Source organism: Paramormyrops kingsleyae, chromosome 1 (genome assembly GCF_048594095.1).
Source record: "Paramormyrops kingsleyae isolate MSU_618 chromosome 1, PKINGS_0.4, whole genome shotgun sequence".
In the NCBI taxonomy this organism is placed as follows: Eukaryota; Metazoa; Chordata; class Actinopteri; order Osteoglossiformes; family Mormyridae; genus Paramormyrops; species Paramormyrops kingsleyae.
The window spans coordinates 61,631,200-61,655,842 of record NC_132797.1 but is presented as its reverse complement, the minus strand read 5'-3'; the positions used below and the strand labels follow the sequence as shown (position 1 = coordinate 61,655,842).

General features: G+C 43.1%; 2 protein-coding genes across 2 annotated transcripts in view; both read right to left on the bottom strand.

Annotated features, from left to right (window-relative positions):
• LOC111842925 (uncharacterized) overlaps positions 1-6,252 on the bottom strand; it is a 28,610-nt gene extending 22,358 nt beyond the window's left edge. Inside the window, exons 1-8 of the mRNA XM_072705085.1 lie at positions 5,926-6,252; positions 5,266-5,394; positions 4,895-5,030; positions 2,137-2,235; positions 1,794-1,886; positions 1,630-1,708; positions 1,375-1,460; positions 993-1,144 (exon numbers count right to left, since the gene is read on the bottom strand). Of these exons, the coding sequence (XP_072561186.1) occupies positions 993-1,144; positions 1,375-1,460; positions 1,630-1,708; positions 1,794-1,886; positions 2,137-2,235; positions 4,895-5,030; positions 5,266-5,393 (773 nt within the window). The 5' untranslated portion in view covers position 5,394; positions 5,926-6,252. The remainder of the gene's footprint in view (positions 1-992; positions 1,145-1,374; positions 1,461-1,629; positions 1,709-1,793; positions 1,887-2,136; positions 2,236-4,894; positions 5,031-5,265; positions 5,395-5,925) is intronic.
• A 4,758-nt stretch (positions 6,253-11,010) lies between these two features.
• LOC111842890 (solute carrier family 40 member 1-like) lies at positions 11,011-19,958 on the bottom strand. Its single transcript, XM_023809972.2, has 8 exons — positions 19,727-19,958; positions 19,533-19,600; positions 18,903-19,062; positions 18,606-18,721; positions 17,249-17,375; positions 13,620-13,865; positions 12,654-13,298; positions 11,011-12,434 (listed from the first exon to the last, which is right to left on the bottom strand). Exons 1-8 carry the CDS (start codon positions 19,758-19,760, stop codon positions 12,124-12,126), a joined length of 1,707 nt encoding a protein of 568 aa, XP_023665740.1. The 5' UTR covers positions 19,761-19,958; the 3' UTR covers positions 11,011-12,123.
• Between the last annotated feature and the right edge of the window lie 4,685 nt (positions 19,959-24,643).

Here is a 24,643-nt window from a genome sequence, read left to right as displayed (position 1 = left end):
TCAACAGAAATCGAGACTCATCAGACCAGGCAACATTTTTCCAGTCTTCAACTGTCCAATTTTGGTGAGCTCGTGCAAATTGTAGCCTCTTTTTCCTATTTGTAGTGGAGATGAGTGGTACCCGGTAGGGTCTTCTGCTGTTGTAGCCCATCCGCCTCAAGGTTGTGCGTGTTGTGGCTTCACAAATGCTTTGCTGCATACCTCGGTTGTAACGAGTGGTTATTTCAGTCAAAGTTGCTCTTCTATCAGCTTGAATCAGTCGGCCCATTCTCCTCTGACCTCTAGCATCAACAAGGCATTTTCGCCCACAGGACTGCCGCATACTGGATGTTTTTCCCTTTGCACACCATTCTTTGTAAACCCTAGAAATGGTTGTGCGTGAAAATCCCAGTAAATGAGCAGATTGTGAAATACTCCCGTCTGGCATTAACAACTATGCCACGCTCAAAATTGCTTAAATCACCTTTCTTTCCCATTCTGACATTCAATTTGGAGTTCAGGAGATTGTCTTGACCAGGACCACACCCCTAAATGCATTGAAGCAACTGCCATGTGATTGGTTGATTAGATAATTGCATTAATGAGAAATTGAACAGGTGTTCCTAATAATCCTTTAGGTGAGTGTATAAACAAAATCATTACATGTTAGTGTAAAGTCTTGGAATGTTTGCGTAAAATCCTGGGATGTTCATGCAAGGACCGAGAATGTTTGTTTGAGGCCAGGAATATTTGTGTAGGAATATCATTTAAAGAACCAGAATGTTTGTTTGAAATCTGGATTGTTCATGTGAAGTTCTGGAATGTTCATGTAGGACTCTGAACATTTGTCTGAGGTCTAGAATGTTCATGTAAAGTCATAATACTTTACTAACACATGTAGCCTTCTTTATTCTATAAAGAGACTTTGTAAAAAAAAAAAAAAAAAAAACAAGATTAATACTAAGGAATAATCATTGTAGTGGCAATGCAGCAGGGTGAGCGGTGAGTGATACCAGTATTGCAACTGATCCAAGCCTGTGAGCAATGGGCCCCCAATGCAGGCAATCTGCTGCCTCCGCTTCCAGTCCATGAGCTCAGGCATGAGCTGCGCACTCATCAGTGCATCAATCTCCTTGATCACATCCGTCATCTTGGTCAGGATCTCCTGATGGAAAAGCAAACATGGTCCAAGCCTGCACAGCTAGAACTAGGCCTCAGTTTATTTTAATTTAAAATAAACACAAATAAGGATGTTCCAAAGGCCTTGTAATGGATGGATGGATGGATGGCATATGTGATGCACTTAAATCACGTGGGTAAATAGAAGACATCATCAGTAACAGAGAGTGATGGGTCTGAAACAACAGCCTCAATGCTGCTTTGAATAGAACTTGCCTTTCTTTTGAAATCGAGTCGATTCAGCATGTCCTGGAGAGCCGTCACTTCCTGCTTCATGTAGATGCTGTTCCTCTCCGCTGGATCTGATGGCAACAGGAGCAACCAGTTGAAAAACTTATAGATACATTGGTATTTTATACTAGTTCATTCAGCGGTTGAAATGTCTCAACACAGCAATCTATAGATACATGCAATTAAACATGACTGATAGCTTTCTGTCCAATTAGAGCTGAAGGTGCACAGTTAGTCCACCTCGAGACTGCAGCGTCTTGAAGCGGAAATCAAAATCATCCTGCATGTCTTCCAGGTACTTCACAGCCTGGTCCACCATCTGTGAGAGGTAGGAGAAGGGTTTCTTAGCTATGTAGTACACCACAGACAGGACCACGTGTCCCAGGTATATCTCCCATTGTCACCTGCACGCTGCTCCTTATGACCGCCACACGGTTGTCGAGATTCTTGTGTCGCTCGAATGCGACGGAGTTCTGCATTGACTTCTCCAAGGGTCCCTGTTATGAAGAAAGGAAAAACTGTCGATGAGGACTCAAGGAACATCCAAGTGAAAACAGAACATTTGAATCTTCTTATAACTAATGCACACGTCCTGCACTGTCACTGAAAACTCTTGGGACGTATCAGTGCATAGTGCCTGTTTATACCTCAGCCAAGCACAGAAATGATGGTCACGGTGGCCAGCATCAACAGGCAGTGCCCCCAGCAGTCTGCAGCTGGGCCTGAGGCATCATGGGGGTCCCTTACCTGCTCCTGCATGCTAGCAGTGGACAGGATACGTCTCTCCTCTCTCAGACAGTTAGAGATGACAGCAGCCATTTGGAGAGGACTGGCTTTGTACTTCACCTGACAGAAACATGGAGACATTCCTCTAGTCATCACTACACTATACTATAAATATAGTCCCACAGCATTCATGAGGGATGCATGGATGGATGGAAACACCATATATTTATTTTGACACCGGAAGATGGTGGCGCGGGAGGTAGTGCTATCGTTCGGCAACCAGAGGGTTGCAGGTTCAAGCCCTGGTTCCTCCTGACCCCATCAAAGTGTCCTTGAGCAAGACACTGAACCCCAAATTGCTCCCGGTGTGCAGGTTGGTGCCTTGCATGGCAGCCTTCGCCACTGGTGTGTGAATGTGAGTGTGGATGGGTGAATGTGAGGCATGTATTGTAAAGCGCTTTGAGTACTCGTAGGAGTAGAAAAGCGCTATATAAATGCAGTCCATTTACCATTTACCTTGGCAATGTGAAGTTCTGCATTGGATGCAAACAACACAAATACGCTCATATCAAACTATGTAGTTTTCCAATCAGCCTTGAAGAGGATGAGAACATGCGCCTTTCAGGGACGCGGCTCTTTGCTGAAATCCTGTGTGTGGCCATCATGCTGCCAGGGACAGGAAGCAGCTCCTGTTTAAGGGCATACAGTGACACCTGCTGAAAACAGTCGTCCCGCTAAGCTCAGGGTTTGTAGTGAAGTACGAGGCCTACGGGGTCTCACTCGATGTCTTTTTGGTGAAAGCCAGGCAACACCGATCTTTAAGCATAAAGACTACCAGTGATGCAATCTTAGTAACCACTTCCCACCACAAGCCAAATTTATCTGGCAATAATAATCAGTTGTTGCTGTAGTGCTGATACAGAAATTGCATTGAGGGTAAAGGGTTAGGGTTTAAACGTGACTCGCAATGATATGCAAAAGCTGCCATCCGCACCGCTCACCAGATGCCGTTTGTGGTGAGGAGATGGCAGCTCTTTAAAATGGAGGTGTGTGCGTGTGAGCCGAATATCAGTGGGTGGTTCATTTAAAAACCAAAACCTGCTAAATGTAGCCGCTGTGCTCCCACCTCATAAAACAAATATATACGTCCTACTATCTAACAGACAGCAATTTCAGTGCTGTGGACTCACAGGCTCCCCTACTTTCCCAGGAGAAAATCCTGCTGCCTTCACTGGATGAGAACAGCTTGGCTATGTGAGTCCTACACAAAGTGTGTGTGATGTGTAGCATGTGGAGCTGAACAATCCAAGATATTCAAAACAGTGTGCGGCTCCACGGTGCTCTCTGCTGCTGAACCCACATATTCTCTGGAAAATACACTGAAAGCAAAACACTGAGTCAAACAGATAAGCCTACATTGTAATGTTCTCCCAGTGAAACTCAGCAAGAGGACTAACGGCAAAAAAAACAATAATGAACTAATGCAAAATAAGGTCATTGATGTCAGCAAGCAGTGGTTTGATAGCTGCCTCAAGCCACCTCTCACTCCAAACAGCCCCCATGAGCTGTGCCGGATATGTAAAACCACACCGTTCCATTTTGTCAAGTTGCGTCTTGTTTGGTGTTACTGCGCCAGTGAACCAGGAACATACGCTGTACACACACATACCCAGACACGTGCATACACAAATACACAGTGACATATGCGCAGAAACAAGCACTCTCACACCTTCTTCCTCTTGCTCGCTGCCTCTAGGCCAAAGCATGTTATGTTGGGGAGGGGGGAAATTAAGCCTGGGTGGGGGAGGGGGGGGGGTCCAAGCCATTACACTACAATCCTCTGCACACGCACCCAAAATCAGACTCACCAGTTTATGTGACTAAAAGTCATCCCCACGACCAGGCTGAAACACACGGCCTGGACTTTCCAGGCTGCTTATCATGACATTTTCCGACGGTTAAAAGTAACCTATATTTACAAAAACACACTTTCCAAAGAAAGTGAAAAGATCTCACTGCAAGTCCTCAGTGGATCATTTGTGGTACTGTGGAACTGAGACATAAAAAACTTCATCACGCTAATGTGCACCATCGCTTTGCTACTCTTCATACTGTGCTGTGAGCAGTGGGTTCTTCACACACTAACAAAGCTGATCTTCATACCAACAAAGTCCCTGTATCATGGGGAAATATGTATAAAATACCACCAGCACACCATAACTTACAGTGGGGCTGGTGTGTGTGTGTCTAGCAATAAACCAAACAGTCCAGTGGTCTCTCTATGTTCACATCAACAGCCATCAGTTCACTCTAGAAATGTAATTTTATACATAAAAAAGGAATGACGGGTTAAGACAAAAACAACAAACAATTTTCCTTTCACTTCCCCAAGAGAAAACAAAAACATGTGCTTGCCTCATTAAGCAAGATTACCTGACAAACACAAATAGGTCAAATTTGCCAGAAGCAGCATCTGAGAGCTCAGTAAATAAAACAGCTGTACATTCGATATCAGATCATCATCTGCAAACATCACACATCCCAAAACTGTTGCTGTTAAATCACAGTAAATACCTACACAAACATACAGATTGAACGTGTGTTTTTCAGTTAATTACTTGATATTATATTATAATATGTATCATCAGACATTTTGTGGATGGTAACTTTTTCTGTTTTATTTTATAGTTATGTTACACCAGATATAGGACAGACAGTCCTCTCTCACCCCTATATGCCTCGTGACTGAGCAGCCCCCCACCGGCACCTATAGATGTACCTGAAGCTGCTGGTGGATTCTCTTCAGGTTGTGCCTCTGCAGGAAGTTCTGCTCCTGGGAGCACTGTCTCTCCAGCTGGGTCAGCAGGCTGGTGAACAGAACGGTGGCCATGGACTCGTGGTTGGCGGCTGTATCCCTGCCAGAGGAAATAGTATTGAAAAGCATTGAAACACAAAGAGGACCATGGGGAGGTTAGCAGCTGCGTGCTACCGTATATATGTTCATGTTTTTAAAAAACACCATATCTCTCTCCCTCTCTTAGTATATCGAACAGAAGGTTTTGGGACCAAGAAAAAAATAGAAAATTAACTTTTCTTAGATCCCTGTATGAATAGCCCTGGATACTTCTCATTTTAACTGCGTTTCAGTACCAGTCTTGACTCTCGATCCATCCAGCTAGCACCTGGCGTATCTCCATCGGGAAGTTGTCATCGTAGAAATAGTCCACCTGCTCCAGGAACTTGATCTCCAGCTGCTGGACTTGCTTCCATTGACTCATGCTGCGGAAGCAGGGAAATCAGCGTGAGCGGCTCGACATGTGGGCAATTAACATTTATGTTCCCCGTCATTTGGACGATTACGACTCAACATCTACAATAATGAAACGAGATTACGGAATTATAATTAATTGCCGCCGACCCCCAATATAATCCATTTCAAACAGTACTTACATTTGGTTTAATAAGAGTGATTCTGGTGTTGTTTTGCTCATAGATACATTGTTCCGGAACACGGCCGTTTAATGTTTTGCTTCAGAATATGTGCATTATAAAACACTCATAAAACGATCTATTCCAAACACAGAGGTTTCCAGAAACCACAAGGAAACGTATACATTAACTTAAAACATAAAGGAAGGCACACAACAGTTAATACAAGTCCCTAAACAGCGTCTGAAAATATTGACATTTCACATGTAATCAGAAGAGCTGACAGTGCAGCGCTATACTGCAGGAGCGTCTAACGGGTCATAAATGATGGCATGTAGCCCGGGCTTTACTTAAGAACATTACTCCGGGGAAAGCCCTTACCTGTTGGATCAGTTGGATGGATCCGACCCCGTAAGTCTGAGGCTTTCCCAATATCGCCCGAGCTTGCTGCGCTTTTCGGAAGCGTGTAGGATGCGCCCCTACCCCCACCCGGTGGCGCTCATCTCCCGACGCCTCTTCCGCTCAAAGCATGTGCCTAATTCGGCAAGCAAGGCGAGTTCTTTCGAACAGCGGATTTTATTTCGTTTCTGCCAATTACAGAGATTATGATAATGGACTTTTGCGTACTATTCACAGGAACAGTGTAGTCCCTCGTCAGGATATGTATTTAACTTGGTTGTCTCCCCTACGCGAGAGTATCAGGCAGGTGAACTGGTGACGTTCAGGGCGTGTCTTTTTACGATTTTTAATATGATTGTTAAAAAAAAAAATCCCAGCAGCAGGGCCGGCATGGCAGTCGGGGCAGTAAAACCGATGGATTTTAACGTGGTCTGTGGAACCCAGGGCCGAGGGGGGTACTTTTGGAGCACCATCAAGAGTGCAGTGATGAAAAAAAATACCTATAAGTAATTGAATGCAAATCGATACAACTTTATTGATGACAGCCTGAATTATGTCTGTTTTTTTTTAATCACAGGAACGTGATTTTAGGCTAAGCAAAATGTTGTAGTTACTCACTCAGTGTTACAATCCACGAACCAAATATTTTAGACTGTATATTGTTATCTTCATCAGCAGAATTAGCCAAATTTCAACATGAATCATGAGACAAAGTTTATCGTGCGGTGACAACTAAATTCTCCTTTATTGTGCGCAGGATATGGAACGGATGCACTGTAGCCTAGTTTGTAGTGAAACTACTGCCACCACCTTTGATATGATCCAATAAAATGTCAGGGCTGCTCTCAAGCATAAGAATAAATTCACTTTATTTTATAAAACGAGGGACGCAGAATAGACCGACAGAAAAGTGGTAACTTAGGGTTACAACCCATGACTGTCCTGACGCAAAGGGAGACACATGCAGCCAAATACCACGCATAAAGACTGCAGTGCAAATATAAATGAGGGTGAAACAAAAAGTAGTATAGGCATCTGACCCCAACCTCAGTATCCTCTGCCCAAACCAGGCTAACCTCTCTTCCCATTACTTAAAGTACATCAACATACACTTTAAATGTACAAAAGATTCAAAGCTGAATGTTTGGCGAGGCCCTTGTCAGGGATCACTTTAAAACTAAACAAATTAGCAAACTGAGCAGTTCAATTAATTAGTTTATATCCAGGGTACAAAAGAAAAGCAATCCTACTCACCCCCCCTTCCTACCCCAGATCCCACCTTCCTACTATCCTATCACCTGATGTGCCACAGACAAACATAACCTTCACTACACCATAACTACATTAATCTCCAAATAGCTCACAGGTGCGTTGGACCTAAAAGTCTTTTGCAGGAGGGTTACTCTCCACCTTAGTATGATATCACTATTAACATCTGCAGGAAAAATATCAAAGGAACGTTAAATAAAATTTTGCAATAAAAATACGTGTACAAAATGATTTGGCATCCTTGTTGGGAGTGTTATCTTGGGTTAACGTAAATTCTAAAATAAATAAAAAATAAATTATATATTAATAAGCCTTTCTAAAATGATCAAATAAGATATTCTAAACAAAATAATACAAAACTATGTTTAGGGCAATGATTGTCATTTAATATCTACAAATCTTTTAAAAAGATGTGACAAAACACCCAAAGGGAAAGGACAGACACCCTGCATTTAACCTATGTGTAACATCCTGCCCTCCATGTCCACATGACCGTCCAGTCTCCTCCCTGGCGTGACCCTAACAAGCCACACTTGTTACTCATTTGTCTTTCTTCTCGTTTCTAACCCTTGTGTTAATCACTCCCAGCTGCTTCTCGGTAGATCCCTCGTTAGTCCCATATATTTGTGCTTCCCAGTCATATGTTCCCCAGTCATGCCCTTCCTTTTGTCCTCCTGTTTTGATCCCTCTCAGTCCAGTTATGTTTCCAGTCTCTGTTCCTTTAGTTCAAATAAACCTGTTTCATTTTACTCTGAAGCCTACCCTACAGTCATGACACTATGTGTATTCTGAGTTATAGCCCTGACCCAACATGCACTTCCTCACAAAGTTGGGTGAATAGAACATGCATTTTACACAATCCACCCCTGTCTTCTGACCACTTGCACCTTGAGACACCTCATTGATGGTGGCCAAAGCTTTTCTCATCAGGCTGGGAAATATGACACACCCATAAGGTGTCAAGGGTCTTGTGTTCAGAAAGTTCACTCTCTGTCTAGGTTCTTGGATTTGATTTGTGCAAGAACTGCACTAACTTTGCTGAACTTTAATGATTAGTGAAATGTGGTTTCAGAATCACCATAGGGAGAATTGCTGTGAATGGGTACTCCCTGGCTTAACCCAGTCAGAACACAGCTGACGTCACAAGGTGACCTGCCCACCATCCCTGTTTGAGACCAGTTTCTTTCCTGCTTATTACTAAAACAGCACTCATCACCTCCAAGCCCCACTGAAACAAAACTGATGATCAACTTTTGAAATTATTTATTGCCCTATTTATGATGTAATCAGCAAAGGGCATCTTCAGATGGTCTCAACTTTTCATCCATGTGTTGCAGAGTGCTGGACTGACTATTAGAAAATGGAGCATGGGGATACTGGAATCTTCCAAGGCAGTTCTGACTTCTGGAAAAGGAACTGCGCCATCAATTTGTGACTGACACTGGAGAGTGTGGAGAGTGTTGAGTGTTGCTTTGATATACAGTGTCATTAAGGCAAAAAAATGCAACATAGAGATTTTGTTAAATGATGGAGAATGGGGAAACTGCAAGGGGAAGTGATGAATTGAAAGCAGGAGAAGCAGAGACAAAGGAACTGCAGATGATGAGGTAGGAAACATTGCAGGAACTGCTATCAAAGGGCGCTCACCGTCATCCAGTACTGGTCCTATCCAATGTGGTGCCCTAGGCAAGCATCAGCACTGGTGCCCCCATCCAAGGTAAACTGAAATTGGCTGGCAAGTCGGCGCCAGCTCAGAAGTTGACCGCCTATGTCGCCTATAAGATTGACCGACCCTGCCATCGTCACACTCTACTGTCCATACTTACAGTAGTGCTGTTTACTTGGCTCATTTGTAACGCAGCATTCATATTCTTTGCAATTCTGCTTTGCCTAGTGCAATATCCTGATTCCTACCTTCCTTGAATCTGAAATGTAACTATTGTGTTTCATGTGCCTCCTGTAGCTACTGTCTTTGTGTTCTTGTACTAACAGTAATCACACTTGCATGACAGCAATAAAGCTCCTTGATTCTTTTCACAATATCCCAATGTCACAAAGATAACGATGTATCACGAGTAAGAAAAGGGAGGGAGAATCGTGGAGCGACTGGAGAAAAGCTGTGAACTTGAGAATCACGAAAACAAGATCATAGAGCTGTATCCATGCGTGTCAGTGCTGTGACTAGTGAGTATACCCTCCCGGCCCAGCTGTGCACGAAAAAGCTCAACTTGACCCAACACTGTATCCTTAACAGTAGCACAGCAGTAGTGAACTGCAGTCATGTGAAAATTTTGGTTCCAGTATTAGACCACTCTGTCCCGGACTAACCATATTCGGATTTGGGCATGTACCCAGGGGCACCTTGTCCTTGGGGAGGCACTTTATCCATGGGGATAAATAAAGTACCAATTATTATTATTATTACTATATCACTTTCATTAACAGCATATTCAGTGAAGGGTCACATGGAGCCTGGAACCCTTCCCAGGAAGCACAGGGCTGGGGTGTACCCTGGACAGGATGCCACTCTGTCACAGTGCACTACATTATACTATATATTAATATAAACACTATGTTACATTTCCCTAGCCTGGCAAAAATACCTGCTTCTTATGATTACTTTATCCTGGAAATTCTGCTTGACCCATTTGGGTCATTTCTTATGCTCTGATTACTTCTGTGAGACTTGAAATAAAGTAAGAGTATGGGTACATTGGAAGTGTTTTTTGCATATCCAATCTTACTCTCATTTTCTACACACTGTAACGGGGCTTGCCTGTTCCAAGCACACAAATACATAAACAAAGTTTGTTTACTTGTTTGGCACTCAAACTCTTGGTATGTCTATAGACATAATATAGTTTATTGTTGGTGGCATATTTCAGGTGGCAAACTGGAATATGGGTTGTGAGATTGAGGAAGTGGGTACTGTATATTCTCTGGAGAGCAGGAGGGCAGGGTCACTAGTTAAAGGACCCGAGCCCAGGTGGCTACTGGGTAATGTAGTTTGGGGGGCCTGCTCAGTAGTAATAGATTTCCCATATGACATTTTGAATTTGTATTAAGTTATGCATTATTAAGTGGACTATTCATTGTGAATTTATTATGATTGACATTTACAAAATGTAATTGGTCAATTTTAAGAGAGACAGGAATCAGAGGCAGAGGGTAGGGTGCTGGTTCAGTCCTGATGAAGGACTTAATCCCAATAATTGAGTGCAGGAGAATTTTGTGATAGTTAAGTTACTTTGGTTTTTGTGGTTTTTTTCTTTTTCTTTTTTTTTTATTACATTTGGTTGTTTGGGGCCCATCAGCACTTGGAAGACTGATTAAAAGGAAAAATAAAGTACGTGCATCCGATCCTTTCTTGTGAGGCCTCAAGTTTGTTCATTGGCCCATGGGCTGGTACCCAACACACGCACGTACAAAAACACAGAGGTGAGACCAAACCGGTGATCAGTCATTCATCCAGCATCCCTGGGAGGGGGGACAAGGGCCTTGCTCAAAGACCCAGCAGAAATGTGGCTGCAACCTTACAAACACAGGCACAGATGCCTAACCCGCTGAGCCACACAGCACAGCTGTTATTGCCCCAGTGTGGAAGTTGGGGTGTGACAATAAGGTGACCAAGTCCATCTGCTTCTTAGAAAGTGACTTGACTGTGTACAGTAAATGCCCCACCCAAAAAACCCCATGGATGAAAGCCGAAATAAAGACACTTCTCAAAATGGTGTTCTCTGAGGGTCTGCCTGGACAGCTTATTTATATAATAATAGTTCAAAATATAATTTTATGCTTTATTACAATGCTATATTCATGGAAAAACAGCAATTATATTTTATTGATTAAATATTAATTTGGAGTTTTCCATACAGCAAGTATCATATACATCATTAGAGTTTTCATATTACATACATTTGGTGATACTGTATTCCCCCAAAACACCACATGCTGAACTTGTCTTTGTAAGATTAAGGTATTTTCATTGTTCTATATAAAAATACAGTCTGATGGCAAAAAAATTTTTAAAAGAACATCAGATATATATAATGTGACAAAATTTTACAGTAATATATACACAAAAAATCGTCAATAATAATTTTATGCTTCATTGTAGATGTGGACTGCCATGTGTATGAGTCTTACAGCAATTTAACAATAACACATTACACAAAATAATTTCTAAAAAACTGCACTGCTTCCTGCTCCTCTTGAAAGCAAACTTACTTTGTTCTCAAATGACATTGACCCATACCAATATTTTCTTTTTGAAATAAGCCTTATCATGACAGCTTGGTTCAATTTACAGGAAAGTTAACCATGATTTGCCTATAACAACACAGACAGGACAGCACTGATGAACAAGCATGTACACAAGATTTAACCACATTCTTCACATACAGGTCAGGCACCTAAAATGCTCATATTGCTGAAGGTCTGTTAAACCTCAGAGACTGAACAATTTGGTCTGTGTGGCAGGAATGAAATGCCATGAGGAATGAACCCAGATGGAAAGACAGAGAAGAAAAATAATGGTTAAGAAAACGCATGTGGGCAATATGTCCTAGTGACGATGAAAATGCCACCTTTGTATCATTCTGTAACCTGATCATCAGAGATCAGCACTAAAAACGTGAATGAAAGTCCACCTACATGGACACTGAGTTTAGTAGCACTGCTATTAATGCTGCTTAAGGGAATTATCCCAGGCCTGCTTCGTGGAACATATGTAGGAACATGAAAATCTGGCACACAGTAATAAAGGCCTTCACAGTCCTGTCTGCACTGCCTTTCAATACAGTTCTTAGTTAACCCAAGTCACAGAGTCTGCTCATTAATGATCATGAGACCACTGGTCTGAGGTCGGTCCTACTTTTGGCTTTGAAAAGTGACTTGAAAGAACATGAAGATCTAAACGGAAGAGACCGAGGGCGCACGAGTCACGGTTTTCTGTTCTGGAGAAAAACACAAGAACAGGCGCGACCTGAGGCTCCTGTAGGCAAAGCAGAAGTACATAGCATGACCCATGGCGACAAAAGAGACAGATATGATGACCAGAATGCCAAAGGCTTCTGGGTTTGGTGCCAGAATGACCATGATGAAGTGCAGCAAGTCAAGGAGGTAGTTCATGGAGTTCTGGACACCATTGATGACCCCTCTTTCAGATTCCTTCACGTTCTCCTGTATTAGCTGAGTCACAGTCAAGTCAAAAGACCAGAGACCTAAAAGTGACAAGGAAAATGATCCAGTCAGATATGGAGGATAGCAGTTATTATAGTTCTCAGGATAGCGATAGAAAAACAATCATGTTCACGCTATAGTTAAGGAATTGATTCAGGTAATTAAACACTGAAGTACTGCCTTCAGGAAGAACCTAAGGTCTTGAAATCGTGTCTCCAGTGTCCCTACCCAGCAGCTGAAGCTCCTTCCCTGATACTCACCCACTCTAGCAGCAATGACCCCAGTAAAGAGGAGGCCAACTGAAAGGTAGGAGTCCACCTGTGGCATCTCCTCCATATCATGTCCTCCTGTGGTGCTGTTGGCCAGACTGGTAGTGATCACAGTCGCCACGGTGGGGCTGATTTCTGGCAGGGCACTAGCGCCCCTAACTAGCTGGCTGGCCAAGTCCTGGAAGGGTGAGACAGTGAGATCGAAGGGGCTTCCTGGTGCGAAGACGGAAGCCACGCAGAGTAGGAGGCAGGAGAGCTGGGCCACGCCAGAGATGAAGCCCGTTCGGACCAGGCCACAGCGCCGGCGGACACGGGTGAAGACCACGGTACCGAGGATCCCACAAACCGCTGAGGTGGCCATAAGCAGGCTGAGGATGCTGCCATTGAGGCCCTGGGTGTAGGCGTAGCCGGTGGTGATGCAGTCGAAACCCAGAACGGTCATATAGAGGAAGGCCAGCGACAAGCAAGCCAGGAAGATGGACTGGTTGTAGTAGGCCACCCAGCCAGCCTGGAATGTACGGACCGGGTCCCACAGCCTCCGGCAGAAGGACACCTCGGCAGCCACATCGTTCTTCCCTGCCACTGCCCCGTTCACCAGCTGACTGCCCTCCGATGGATTCTCTGTCTCTGCCATGGCTGAAAGGAACCACCACACAAGTCAAGAGTCACTGTCAACAGCAATACAGACCCACGGAGAAAGGAGGCTGCAATATTGACCCACTTTCCTGGAAAATGCCAACGAACCCCCTCCCCCCTGCAGGCAAAATAATGTGTTAAGTCGGCGCCCTCTCAGATGACAGCACTGTAGGAGGCCACCTATGTCACCAGGTGGGTTGACCGGCACTGCTCAGTACACACAAGGTTACATACCCTACTGATGTTTTTTTAGAATGGTGTACTAAGGCACCTTTTCCCTTTTTAGGCTTTCGGCTTGTTAAAGCCCCTCCACCCTCCTACCTTGTTTGGGGTTGAGCTGGCTGAGCTCCACGTACTCCTCCTTCTGTCCAGCTTTGACTGCCAGTGCTGGCGTTTTCTGGAAGACTTTCCAGAGCAGGCAGTACTCCAAGCACATGGAGCAGAGGTTCCAGCCAGAGATGAAGCCGCAGCCGATGAAATGTGAGCCGAATGCCATGATCTGGCCCACCAGCATGGGGGCCAGGATATTGGTCAGCTGGTCAATGATGCGCACAGTGGCGTTCATGTCTGCCACAGGGGAGGAGTCAAATGCTGAGTGAGCCAATAGGGACACAGCACCATGCCTCCACTTACAATCACTCTGATCGCTCTGATTTATACAGAAAAAGCTCTGATCAAAGCCATCTAATGGTGCCTGGGTCACAATAAGGGATGCAGTTTTGTTAAGGACCATCTACTGCTTTTGTTAAAACTGTTTATAGGCTATGACATTGATATTCAATTCACTTTATTTTTAATTTTTTTTAATTTATAGTGTTTTTCACAACTCTGTCACCACAAGGCACGTGACAAGAGTTTATGCAAAATAATTTGCTTTATACAACATAGTATATGAAACAGGGAAATGGGAAGAAGGAAATAAAGAATGGAAGCCAGAAGACAACAGGGGAGGGGAACCAAAAACTCCTGAGTAAAGCTTAGTTCATGCTTCACTTTTCCATGTCAGTTATTGTGAGCTTTCAGGTTTTAGACAGTCATCCGCGCAGCAGCTTGTGTTCATACTACATTTGGCTGTGGATGCAGGTGGTCACAGTTGGTGCATGCATACAGCAGTGATATTCCTCCAGACCAGGAGAAGTAGCAGGAGAAGCAGATGTATTGTTATTAGTCAAGGCTTGGTAATAAGGCATACCAGTATTGTATTTTGTCCTTACAACAAAATTAGCCAGGACCCCCCACTGCTTGGCAAATTTTAGATTTCAAATTGCCAGAATAGTGCTTCTTTTTAAAATACCATACAATTCGGCATACAGTGATCCTCCGCTATATCGCGGTTCAGCTGTCGCACCCGCACTATATCGCAGATTTTTTCCAAACGCATCACAGTTCTCTGCGATGTGTGTGTGTGTCTATATATGTATATCGCGGATTTTCACCTATCGCTTTGAAGCATGTGGGAGGGGTATTTTAAGGCTTAAACAATAAAAAAAAAAATACGTATATGGTCTTTCTATATCGCATATTTTCACCTATCACTGATGGATCTGGAACGTAATTTCCGCGATAGGCGGGGGATCATTGTAATATCTGGACAGCAACAACAGCTATTCTTCCTCTACTCTTTTGTCGATGACTGCTTATCTGTGAAAGTCCACGCTACCACCTACTGGAAATACCTACTCAATTATCTTGCACATGTACAGTCGATACACATGGCTGCATAAGGTTTCTGATACACATAAGAATATATTTACCACAACCACAGTATTCTGCAGCCAAGCCCTGATGACGAAATTTACATCACGTCCCCTTGTCCACAACTGAAAGTGCACGTGGAAAAGTGAAGTATAAATTGGCCTTCAGGAGAAAGAAACCTCTAGGTCCAAGGTTAAGGGCTGTCCACTCCACAACCCCAACCCCCCCCCCCCCCCCCCCAACCCCAGCATGCTAACATTATGGAAAACAGAGAAAATGGGCCTGATTTAATGAAAGCAAGGTGTCATTATCAGAGTACATCAGTAAGTCTCCACGCAGGTCCATGTAAGCTAGCATGTTGTAGGGTGGACCTATGATGTCACAGATTGCAGGCTATATCTGCAATGTCACAGATTGTAGGCCCGATCCCCAGTGTCATAGATTGTATGATGTCACAGATCGTAGATTAGTCTCACAACACCAAAGGTCGTAGGACGCATCTGGGATATCACAGAATGTAGGCTGGACCCACAATGTCACAGATTATAGGATAGACCCACAATGTCACAGAAACACAGTTATTATTCATACATAAGCCCAACACAGGCACTTAGATCGGTCTTTGTCAGTCACGTGTCTGCACTGTCAGACACGCCCCCATTCCCCATTTTGAAGGTATTCGCGGACGCAAACACTAGGAAGAATGGAGAAGAAAAAGCAAAACGAGAAAATTCCTTACAGAGAAAAATTTACGAATGATGCCAGGGATCGGTATTTGGCTAAATTGTCAACAATCAACAATATAGATCCGTATGATCTCACATAAAAAAATGGAATTCCGACGCGACATTGTTGCCTCTAACTTCATCTCTGGATATAACAAACTACCTTGTCTATGGTATCAGCGCTTACACATATGAACAGTTCAAGAACTATAAATCTCTTGAAGCCCACGGACATTTCATCAATGGCTGGGTACAGGATCTGTTCACATTTCGAACGCAGTACTGCGACAACACAATCGTCACTGCAAAGGTACGCTAGTTTGTAATCAAGTTGCAAACAAATCTGTACAGCCTCGAACAAAGGAGACTAAGGGGGGACATGGTCCAGGCATATTAGATTCTAACACGTCTGGATGCAGCCAAATGGCTACTTCAATTAATTTCTTATGTTCTTATGTTCAAGTTAAGTTATTAGTAATTATATGATGAAGTTAACTGTAATCATGTACACAGCCTTACAAATGCATAATAAATAATAATACATGGAATAATTTAACACCTCCTCTACCTGCCGTCCATATCCTCTTTTCCAAGTGGGAATCCGAAAAAATCTTATGTTGTGGTCCACCTTTCTGCCTTGTGATTTAGTATGACAGCCTTTCACACAGCACGAGTATCCCATCTTTCGAAGGATAAAGGCGGACGCAAACGCTTGCTCTTGAGTTATATACCTCCAAAATAGCGATTCGACCCACAATACACTGCGACTATAGCGAGTGTGACATCAACTGTCAAAGACCGATTGATCCAATCTATAACTGAGAAGTTATTGGCAACATCTGCATTTAGTGCTTTGATAAAGTAATCTGTGTGTTTTACTTATTAATACACCTGCCCGGTTCAGGTACCAGAGTCTTTACCAAGACCACAGCAAGGTTCCTCGCTGTACCATTGACTCTGGGGTTACAGGTCCCTCTGATCACACTCATAGCCAGCTTGGCAGAGTTTCTGCTTCAGTAAAAAGGAAACAAAGGCAGCAAAAGTGAAACAAACACACTGGATTTCACAGGAGAAGACCAGCAGAAGGTGTGGAAAGGTTGAAACCGCATTTCACAAAAGGCTCTGAAACTCAGGTTGTCTCAGGCTGAGCTAATACTACACCTTCATTGTGGTTTAAAGTAGATAAAATAACACCACTCCTTGAAAAACTTGCCATTACACACTTATACGGACAGGAACTGTCTCAAGCTGGCCCTGGTTTCCAGTAACCACACACAGGAGACAGGGTGGACTGAACAGAATGACCCTCCCTGCTGCCTTAGACTTTGCCTGATGAAAATCTTTCTGTCAAGATAAAAAATGAGCCGATGGGAAGTGTGGTTTGCAGTTTTTCTGCAATGCAAAGGAAACTTGAGTTTTATGGCAGCCCTCAGCCACTTAAAACCAGGGCAGTAAAGGAATAAAGAGCGAGGAGGTTCAGCAGGTTAAAGGTGATACCATCACAGGAACATGTGAACCTGCAGGACCCACCTGCCAACTTGTTCCGGTCCTCACCGGCCACCACCACCACCCAGTCCCGCTGGATAGCGATGGAGGTGGCGGTGCTGGCCAGGTTGGCGATGTTGGCTACGGTGATGATTACGATGTAGCAGGCCGTCTGTAACGAGAGAGGAGGTCAGGGTGTGCACCTCTGCCAAACGAGACGTTGATTACCACCATAAGGACGTACAAATTCGGATGTACTTTAAGACCATAAAGAAAAATCTCATTTGATAACCACAGTTAAGGAATGTACATTACAACCATAAACAGGAACCTCATTCAATAACCACAAATCAGGATGTACATTATGACGAAAAACAGGAAGCTTATTTCAAAATGCAAACTGCAAACAACTTGAAGGACAATAAACATTTTATTACTTACTAAATTGGTAATTATTTTGGTTTTCAGTTTGCTTGGAGGATCTCCTGGTGCTGTTACCACAGTTAATTTCTGTACATAATATAAGTATTGCCCCCATGTTCACCACAGCCAGAAGTTTATCATTTCTGGTAAAATAATCACCAGTAAAATGTGTCTGATTGCCTGATCTTTATAATCCATTAGTCCCTGAGACCATCTGGGTCCTGAGGCATAGGCATATTCCAAATCCACTTTATTTGTCATGTAAATTTTAATTTTACATACCACATTCATCTTGGAAAAAGTTAGATAGTCAGTTCTTATTTTAACATGCATATTTTCCCCAAAAGAACTATTTCAACAATATGAGGTATAAAACAGGTTTCCACCAGCATGCATTTTTGACTGTAATGGGATTATAATCTAATGCTAATCTAAGGCAGTCTTCCTTGCAAACCACACTGTCAGAAAAAAAGAGTACCGATTTGTACCTTTGCTTGTCACCTTTTAAGGTACAGAAATGGACTCTGAGGAACATCCCCAAGGTACAAACAACATTAATATACCCCCAATGGTACAAAAATGTTCCTCATAGTCCATTTCTATACCTTAAAATGTACAATTACCTACACTATATGGTACATTTGGCAGACGCTTGAGGGTACAGCCCCAGTGACAAGCAGAGTTACAAATTGGCACTGTTTTTTCTCACAGAGTACCAGGAATATTTCATCAGTGAAATCATTAGTATATGCTGTACTGCAACACAGATTTCTCAAGTGAAATCATTAGCACACTTCATAGTACAGGCAGCACTACACCCACCAGCAGAGATGCTGCTAGATATTCTGGGCCCCATGAAAGCACATCATATTGGGCCCCCAACCTATACCAATGCAATTATGTTCCAAATTTGTTAGGGCCCCTTGGACTTGTCTTAACTGACCCCCCCCCCCCCACCCTTTACGGCACCCCTGCCTACCAGCAACCAGCCACTGTAGAGTTCTGCAAGAGGATCTTGGAATTGGAAGATCAGCATCAAGAGGACACCACACAGCACCACAGCGAGGTTCTGGACAATCAGGGATGTCTGGGCCACTGACAGAGCAAGGTATGGACTTACACAACAAATTACATCACATTTATAAATTGCAAGCCCTCTACTCCCGTACCCTTAAAGGTCAGGGCTCCTCAATATTTTGGCCATGGGTGAAAGGAAGCATGCGCACACACACACACACACAAACCACTGTGTAGCTGGGCACATGGCCAGACACACCTTTCAGTCTGGAGTTCTTATCCACCCAGTCTCCAATTAGTGCTCCGAGCAAGAGCACCGACCCCGCCACAACGAGCCCGTACACGGCCGTCAACAGCAGGCTGTTCCCGTAGAGCTCGACCAGGAACACAGCCACGGCGAAGTTCCACATGCGGTCCCCCTGAAGATCACCCAGGCGCCCGTTAAATTGCAGGCTGTGTTATTAATGGACCTAGCCACCTCATGAGGAAACTGGAAAACCTCCTTATTTACCAAACATTGGGGAAATCCTCATTAATTAAAAAAAAACATAAATAACCTGATGGGCTTTAAACAGCTGGTCACGCACACCTTTAATCATTATCCTATTCTGGCAGTCTTTTACTGAATGACATTCACAAATCAAGACGGCACTTTCAATTTCAAAACCTCGCAAACGTGTTCAAACAACTTCTAATTATCTTTTGTATTATTGTATCCAGAATGTCGAGTAAATGACAGGACAACTTGCATCGATAGGATGCAAGTTTTTGGCCAGCTGTCAGCCTCCTATGACAGTGACAGTAAGCCCGCAGATAAACATTTGCTCACTTTAAATAAATTGTGCAATGCATTTCGCTACTTTTAACATTACCATGTATTTTTACTTACCCATGTAGAGAGGGCATGTCCGAGGTAAATGAGAAACTTTGCCGACGTGAAGAAATCACGAAAGTATCCTACAAAGCAGGTAGAGGATTTTCTGCGTCTTTTTAGCTACAACAGCTGAGTTTATAGATTAAAATATAGACTGTACAAAAACATCAGAGTAAATTCAAAGACTCCATGAAAATGTAATGCCCTACCCCAGCGATTTTCCCGGGATCCTGTGTTTTCCATATTAAAATATTTTTATTTTTATATTATTGTACTCCGCTTTAAACTTCGGGTATGAAAAAATCCCGGTATATTAAATTCCCTCCTTTCCAGACTTAGCTATCACTGTAGCTGAAGTTGGAAAGAAACGTTTTAATAAAGCAGTAAAGATAAAATACGTGCTGGCACAGGTGGACCCGCCGGGCTGCCGCACAGCTGAATGTCTTTACTGGCCTCTACAAGATACCCCGGTCCAAGAGCTGGTCCCACGGCGGTCACATGATCCGACAGTCCAGGTCACGCCTGGGATCGCTCAAGGGAAATTTCGTAATCAGACGTACACGCCTTTTCGGTGGGGGGTATAGTTGGTGTTACTAAGTAGAGACACCTATGAATGACCACTGCCCCCCCGCCCCCCCCTTCACACACACACACACTCTGTCACATACTTTTCTATCACTTTGGTGCTAGGAAATGTATTTATGTGTATACAATATAACCTCATATAACTATGAGTACTGTGGAGTCAAAGACATGGCCATATAAACCCAGGTTATTGTATGGCTAATGTACGTGCCAAGTTCTATAAACCAGTGCCTTTCTTTCCTCGAGCTTCTGCATTCAGTGATGGTCTAATACTGATTTAATAGGCCTATATGTACACTATATTTTTTAACCTATCATGAATGACATTGAAAATGATCCATCTTTTGTTTCATGGTGATAGACTGTTAAATACCCTATTAAATGCCAGTACCCATGTGGAAATTAGGCCTAACAATTAAAAAAACTATCCTATAACCTATAAACTATAACATTGAGAGTGACAGTATTACGTGTTCCTTTGAATTTTGTTTTTCTGTTTCTTTTGGGCTAGACATTCAGGAAAAGAAACTATTTGGACAGGTTTGAATATTAAGTACTAATTATGGAATGACCAGTGTGAGCTGTCAGTTTTTCAGGGAGACTCTTGCTCTGTTATACCCATATCACCAGGGACTGGTGAGAAGTTCTGAGGGTGCGGCGGTGGGGTACCGGGTGTACACCACCATCTGGTCACTGGCTGCTCTCAGATTTAATCTATAGGCTGTAGACATTGGACTTACCCTTAACAGAATATGCTTTCATGTGCTGTGTTTCCTGTTGAACTTTTTGAATGGTCTGAAAAAAGCTAATCCTATTGTGGTCGGACACATTCTCCAAGGAGTCAAGGATATTTTTTATATACAGCTGTGTCGTTTTCTGGGAGCTTTTTTACCTTGAAGGTGCTTTTGTTTCCCTCAAAAACACTGCGAGATCAAACGCACATTGTTTCCCTTCCGTTCTCGATTCAGTTATAGACCATTTATGTACTAAATTCCACATCTTTTTGTATCCTGCTGGTGTAGCCATGGATCCATGGATAAGGGCTAAAAATACACCTTAAAAATCATATCACTAACCCAACTCCAGCAGAGAGACATGGGCAGGAGGGACACAGTAACTAGGTCCCACCGATAACAGCATATAATGTTATGACATTACTGCCAGCAGGAGGGGAAAGAGGAGGTCAGGGGTCAAGTAAACAGCTGAGAAAGTCATACTGGGGACCAAAGTCTACTAATGTTGCAACTGCGGCCGCCCCAGAAGGAAAGCACATCTCCAAAAAGCTGGTCTCTGCGACTCCGTTATGCTCTTGCATAACTTTTAGTGCAATGTACTGCTATGAAAAGTCTTCATTATTCAGGATAAGAGCAGGAAACACCAGCTTCCCATAGACAGGAGATGTTTAAAATGTACCTATATATATATATATATATATATATATATATATATATATATATATATATGTGTGTGTGTGTGTGCTGTCAAACAATTAAAATTTTTAATCAGATTAATCACAGGGTTGCTGTGGATTAATTTCGATTAATCACGATTAAATATAATTTATTTTTAATCTATATTAATGACATTTAATTTTGCATGAGCAAACAGACTCAAGAAAAAAGGGAATATATATGCACTTAACATGTTTATTTAACATCTTCAACATGAGTCGGATGCATTCCATCCGCCACAGAAGGGCAGCGAGGCCCTTAACCCCCAGCTCCCTGGGCGCTGCTACGGGTGGCTGCCCTTCACGGACAACTTGCTCTGCAAAGCAAGTTGAGGGAGGCGTAAAAACAATTTCCCCAAGGGGATCAATAAAGTATCTATAAGTGCAATACCATGAACCAATATCAAAAAGCAAAATTTTTTGCTTGTCGGATTTAAGGTACCTCAGTTTAAATGGTCTTTATCTTCGTTCACTTACAATTAGCACGAACTACCCTAAATCCGACAAATAATCCAACTAATCATGAAGTCCAATTCTAGCCCGGTTAATTGCCATTGTTAGCAATATCAGTTGATAACACATTACGCGCGGTGCTTTACATATAAAACTCCGTAGCAACACGTCCACAGATAAGTTGGATGGTATAGTGTGTGCAACCGATTTAATGAGCCACAAATGAGAAGTAATGCTTAAACAGTATAAAACTCCGTAGCAACACGTCCACAGATAAGTTGGATGGTATAGTGTGTGCAACCGATTTAATGAGCCACAAATGAGAAGTAATGCTTAAACAGTATAAAACTATAACTTTCCCTTCTGTTGATAAAAGGCGCAGCCATCTCAGATTCTGAATTTGGGATCCTCTGTGCTGCTCCGAGATATTTCTCGGATCTCCGAGAAACCGGAGCGTGCAAGTCGTCAATTCCGGCTTCAAAACTAGAATCGGACTCGGAGGCCCAATCCCAAACTATACCCTCGACACTCCACCTTCATTTCGAGTCACACTCCCGCCGAGTCACCCTCACAACACGCCCTATGCACTTAAACTGAAGGAAACTGTCACAAGAAAGATTTGAGACAGACTTGCCCTCGCAGCGCGTTTTTACAGTCTTCTTTACCGGAAAGAGGAAATGCATTACGTAGTGATTTGACGAAATGGATCCATCAAGAAGCTGTATTGTATTTTCTTTAATGACATATCAGTTATTTTAAAAAAGCACAAAGTTTATCTAATGCGAGAAGACGACGGCTACATCGTCTTATTGCACTGAGCAATTTTAAGTATGTACACATGTCATATTGACGATTGTACAATTTCTACCATGCGTGTAAACTTAATTAGTTTACACGCATAAAACATTACGCATTACTTCTGTACCAAATACCAGATCCAGATCTGTAGAGGAAAAAACAGGCAAATATGAAACATAAATTGTTATTGCTGGTGTGATGTTGATCGAGTTTGCGTACGAATGTTTCTTCGCGTGGTTTCTAGTTTGAAAAGTACACAAAATCTCTCGTAATCGGATCACGATAAAATCTATCTGTACTGACCAGCTATAAATAACTTCTTTCCTAATTTTTTTTTCTGCAGCGATGAATTATAACATGTAACATAGACTTTCTATATGTATTTCACAGTGCTGTTAGAATCCAATTATTAAATTATCGCGCTGTTCTGTTTCCTGTGCGCTAGGAATTGTGGGATATGGAAGTGGTAGTGGAATCGCGCGAGCCACCATGGTTGCTGACTCGCTAAAGGAGGGCACAATCGACCACTCCCCCTTAGCCCTTGCTGCTTTGAGACACACTTCAACATGGCGACGGGTCTCGGGAACGCGCAAACGAAGGCGGAGTGGTGAGGCGGAGTGTGTAGGGACCAGTTTGGGATTGGGCCGGACTCACTATTGCCAACTCCTCAGCAAGGAAAGTCGCTATTGGTTGTCCCAAAAGTCACTAAATCGCTAAATGACGCCATCGCCTAATTTGCATAATCTGCATATAATTATAATGGACGCTGTAGGAGAGAGGAATAATGTCGTGGGGGAGACAAAAGGTGGTTAAAAAAACACCCTAAATACGTTTAGAACTACAAATGAACTTTCTTCAGTCGATTCTTTTTTTTTATATCACAATTCCAACCCTCCTCCTTTATCCGAGCTTTGGACAGGTGTTCTGACGAGTTGATCTACCTATCGAGACGTGCTATCGAGCCTTTCTGCGCATGTGCAGTTCCACCGTTTTAGGGGTTAGGGTTAAGGTAAGGGTTTTAGGGGGTTAAGGTTAGGGTTAAGGCTATCGATTAGCACTACGGTAGCCTAACTCGACAAAGTAGCTCAACTCGTCAGAACATCGGCAAAAGTGACCCCAAAGAGACACTCTGGCAGAGTTACTTATTCTTGAAAACTGTCATTTAACGTTTACTTGGCGGAGTTTTTGGTAATATGCCAGAGCATGATCAGCCAGTGGTGGCTTTGCGCATGCGCGATTCAATTTGCAGTCTGGACTCGGAAAGGTGAACATCTCCTGCTCTGACTGCAGCTGAGCGGGGCTGCTGTGTGAGGACTGCCCACCTGTGAATGCTTTGGGACGTAAGAGGAGCCCACGGCAGCACCCCCATACTGCTCCGTGAGGAGAGAAGAACGATACGTGCTTCCACGTCAGAGTCTCCAAAAGTCTCCAATAACACTAGAAAAAGTCGCTAGTCGCTTTTTTGAAAACGAGTCGCCAGAGAGGTCTAAAAACTCACTAAATATAGCGACTACGTCGCAAAGTTGGCAACACTGCTCGGAGTCTCGGATTACGAGTTCCCAGGGCAAATGGAACGCACCAAAACTGCCCGAAATGGGTTGACAGAGACATTTCAGGGATTTTGAGTCATTCTGCGCTGCAGATGGGTTAGTTGCGTTAAAAAATTTAATCAGATTAATCATGATGATGGATTAATCCGCGTTAACCCGTTAATTTTGACAGCCCTAATATATATATATAAATTTATACTCGTATTCAGAGTCGGATTCCGGAGTTTTGAAGCCGGAAGTGACGACATGCACGCTCCCGTTTCTCGGAGATCCGAGAAATATCGGAGCAG

Excerpts from the sequence above, each read along its gene's own strand:
- LOC111842890 (XM_023809972.2), bottom strand. The coding sequence starts at position 19,760 with ATGGAAAACACAGGATCCCGGGAAAATCGCTGGG. Across the intron at positions 17,376-18,605 it reads TCTACAGTGGCTGGTTGCTG|ACGGCCTGCTACATCGTAAT; the intron begins GTAGGCAGGGGT and ends CTCTCGTTACAG. Across the intron at positions 13,299-13,619 it reads CCAGCTCAACCCCAAACAAG|CCATGGCAGAGACAGAGAAT; the intron begins GTAGGAGGGTGG and ends GGTTCCTTTCAG.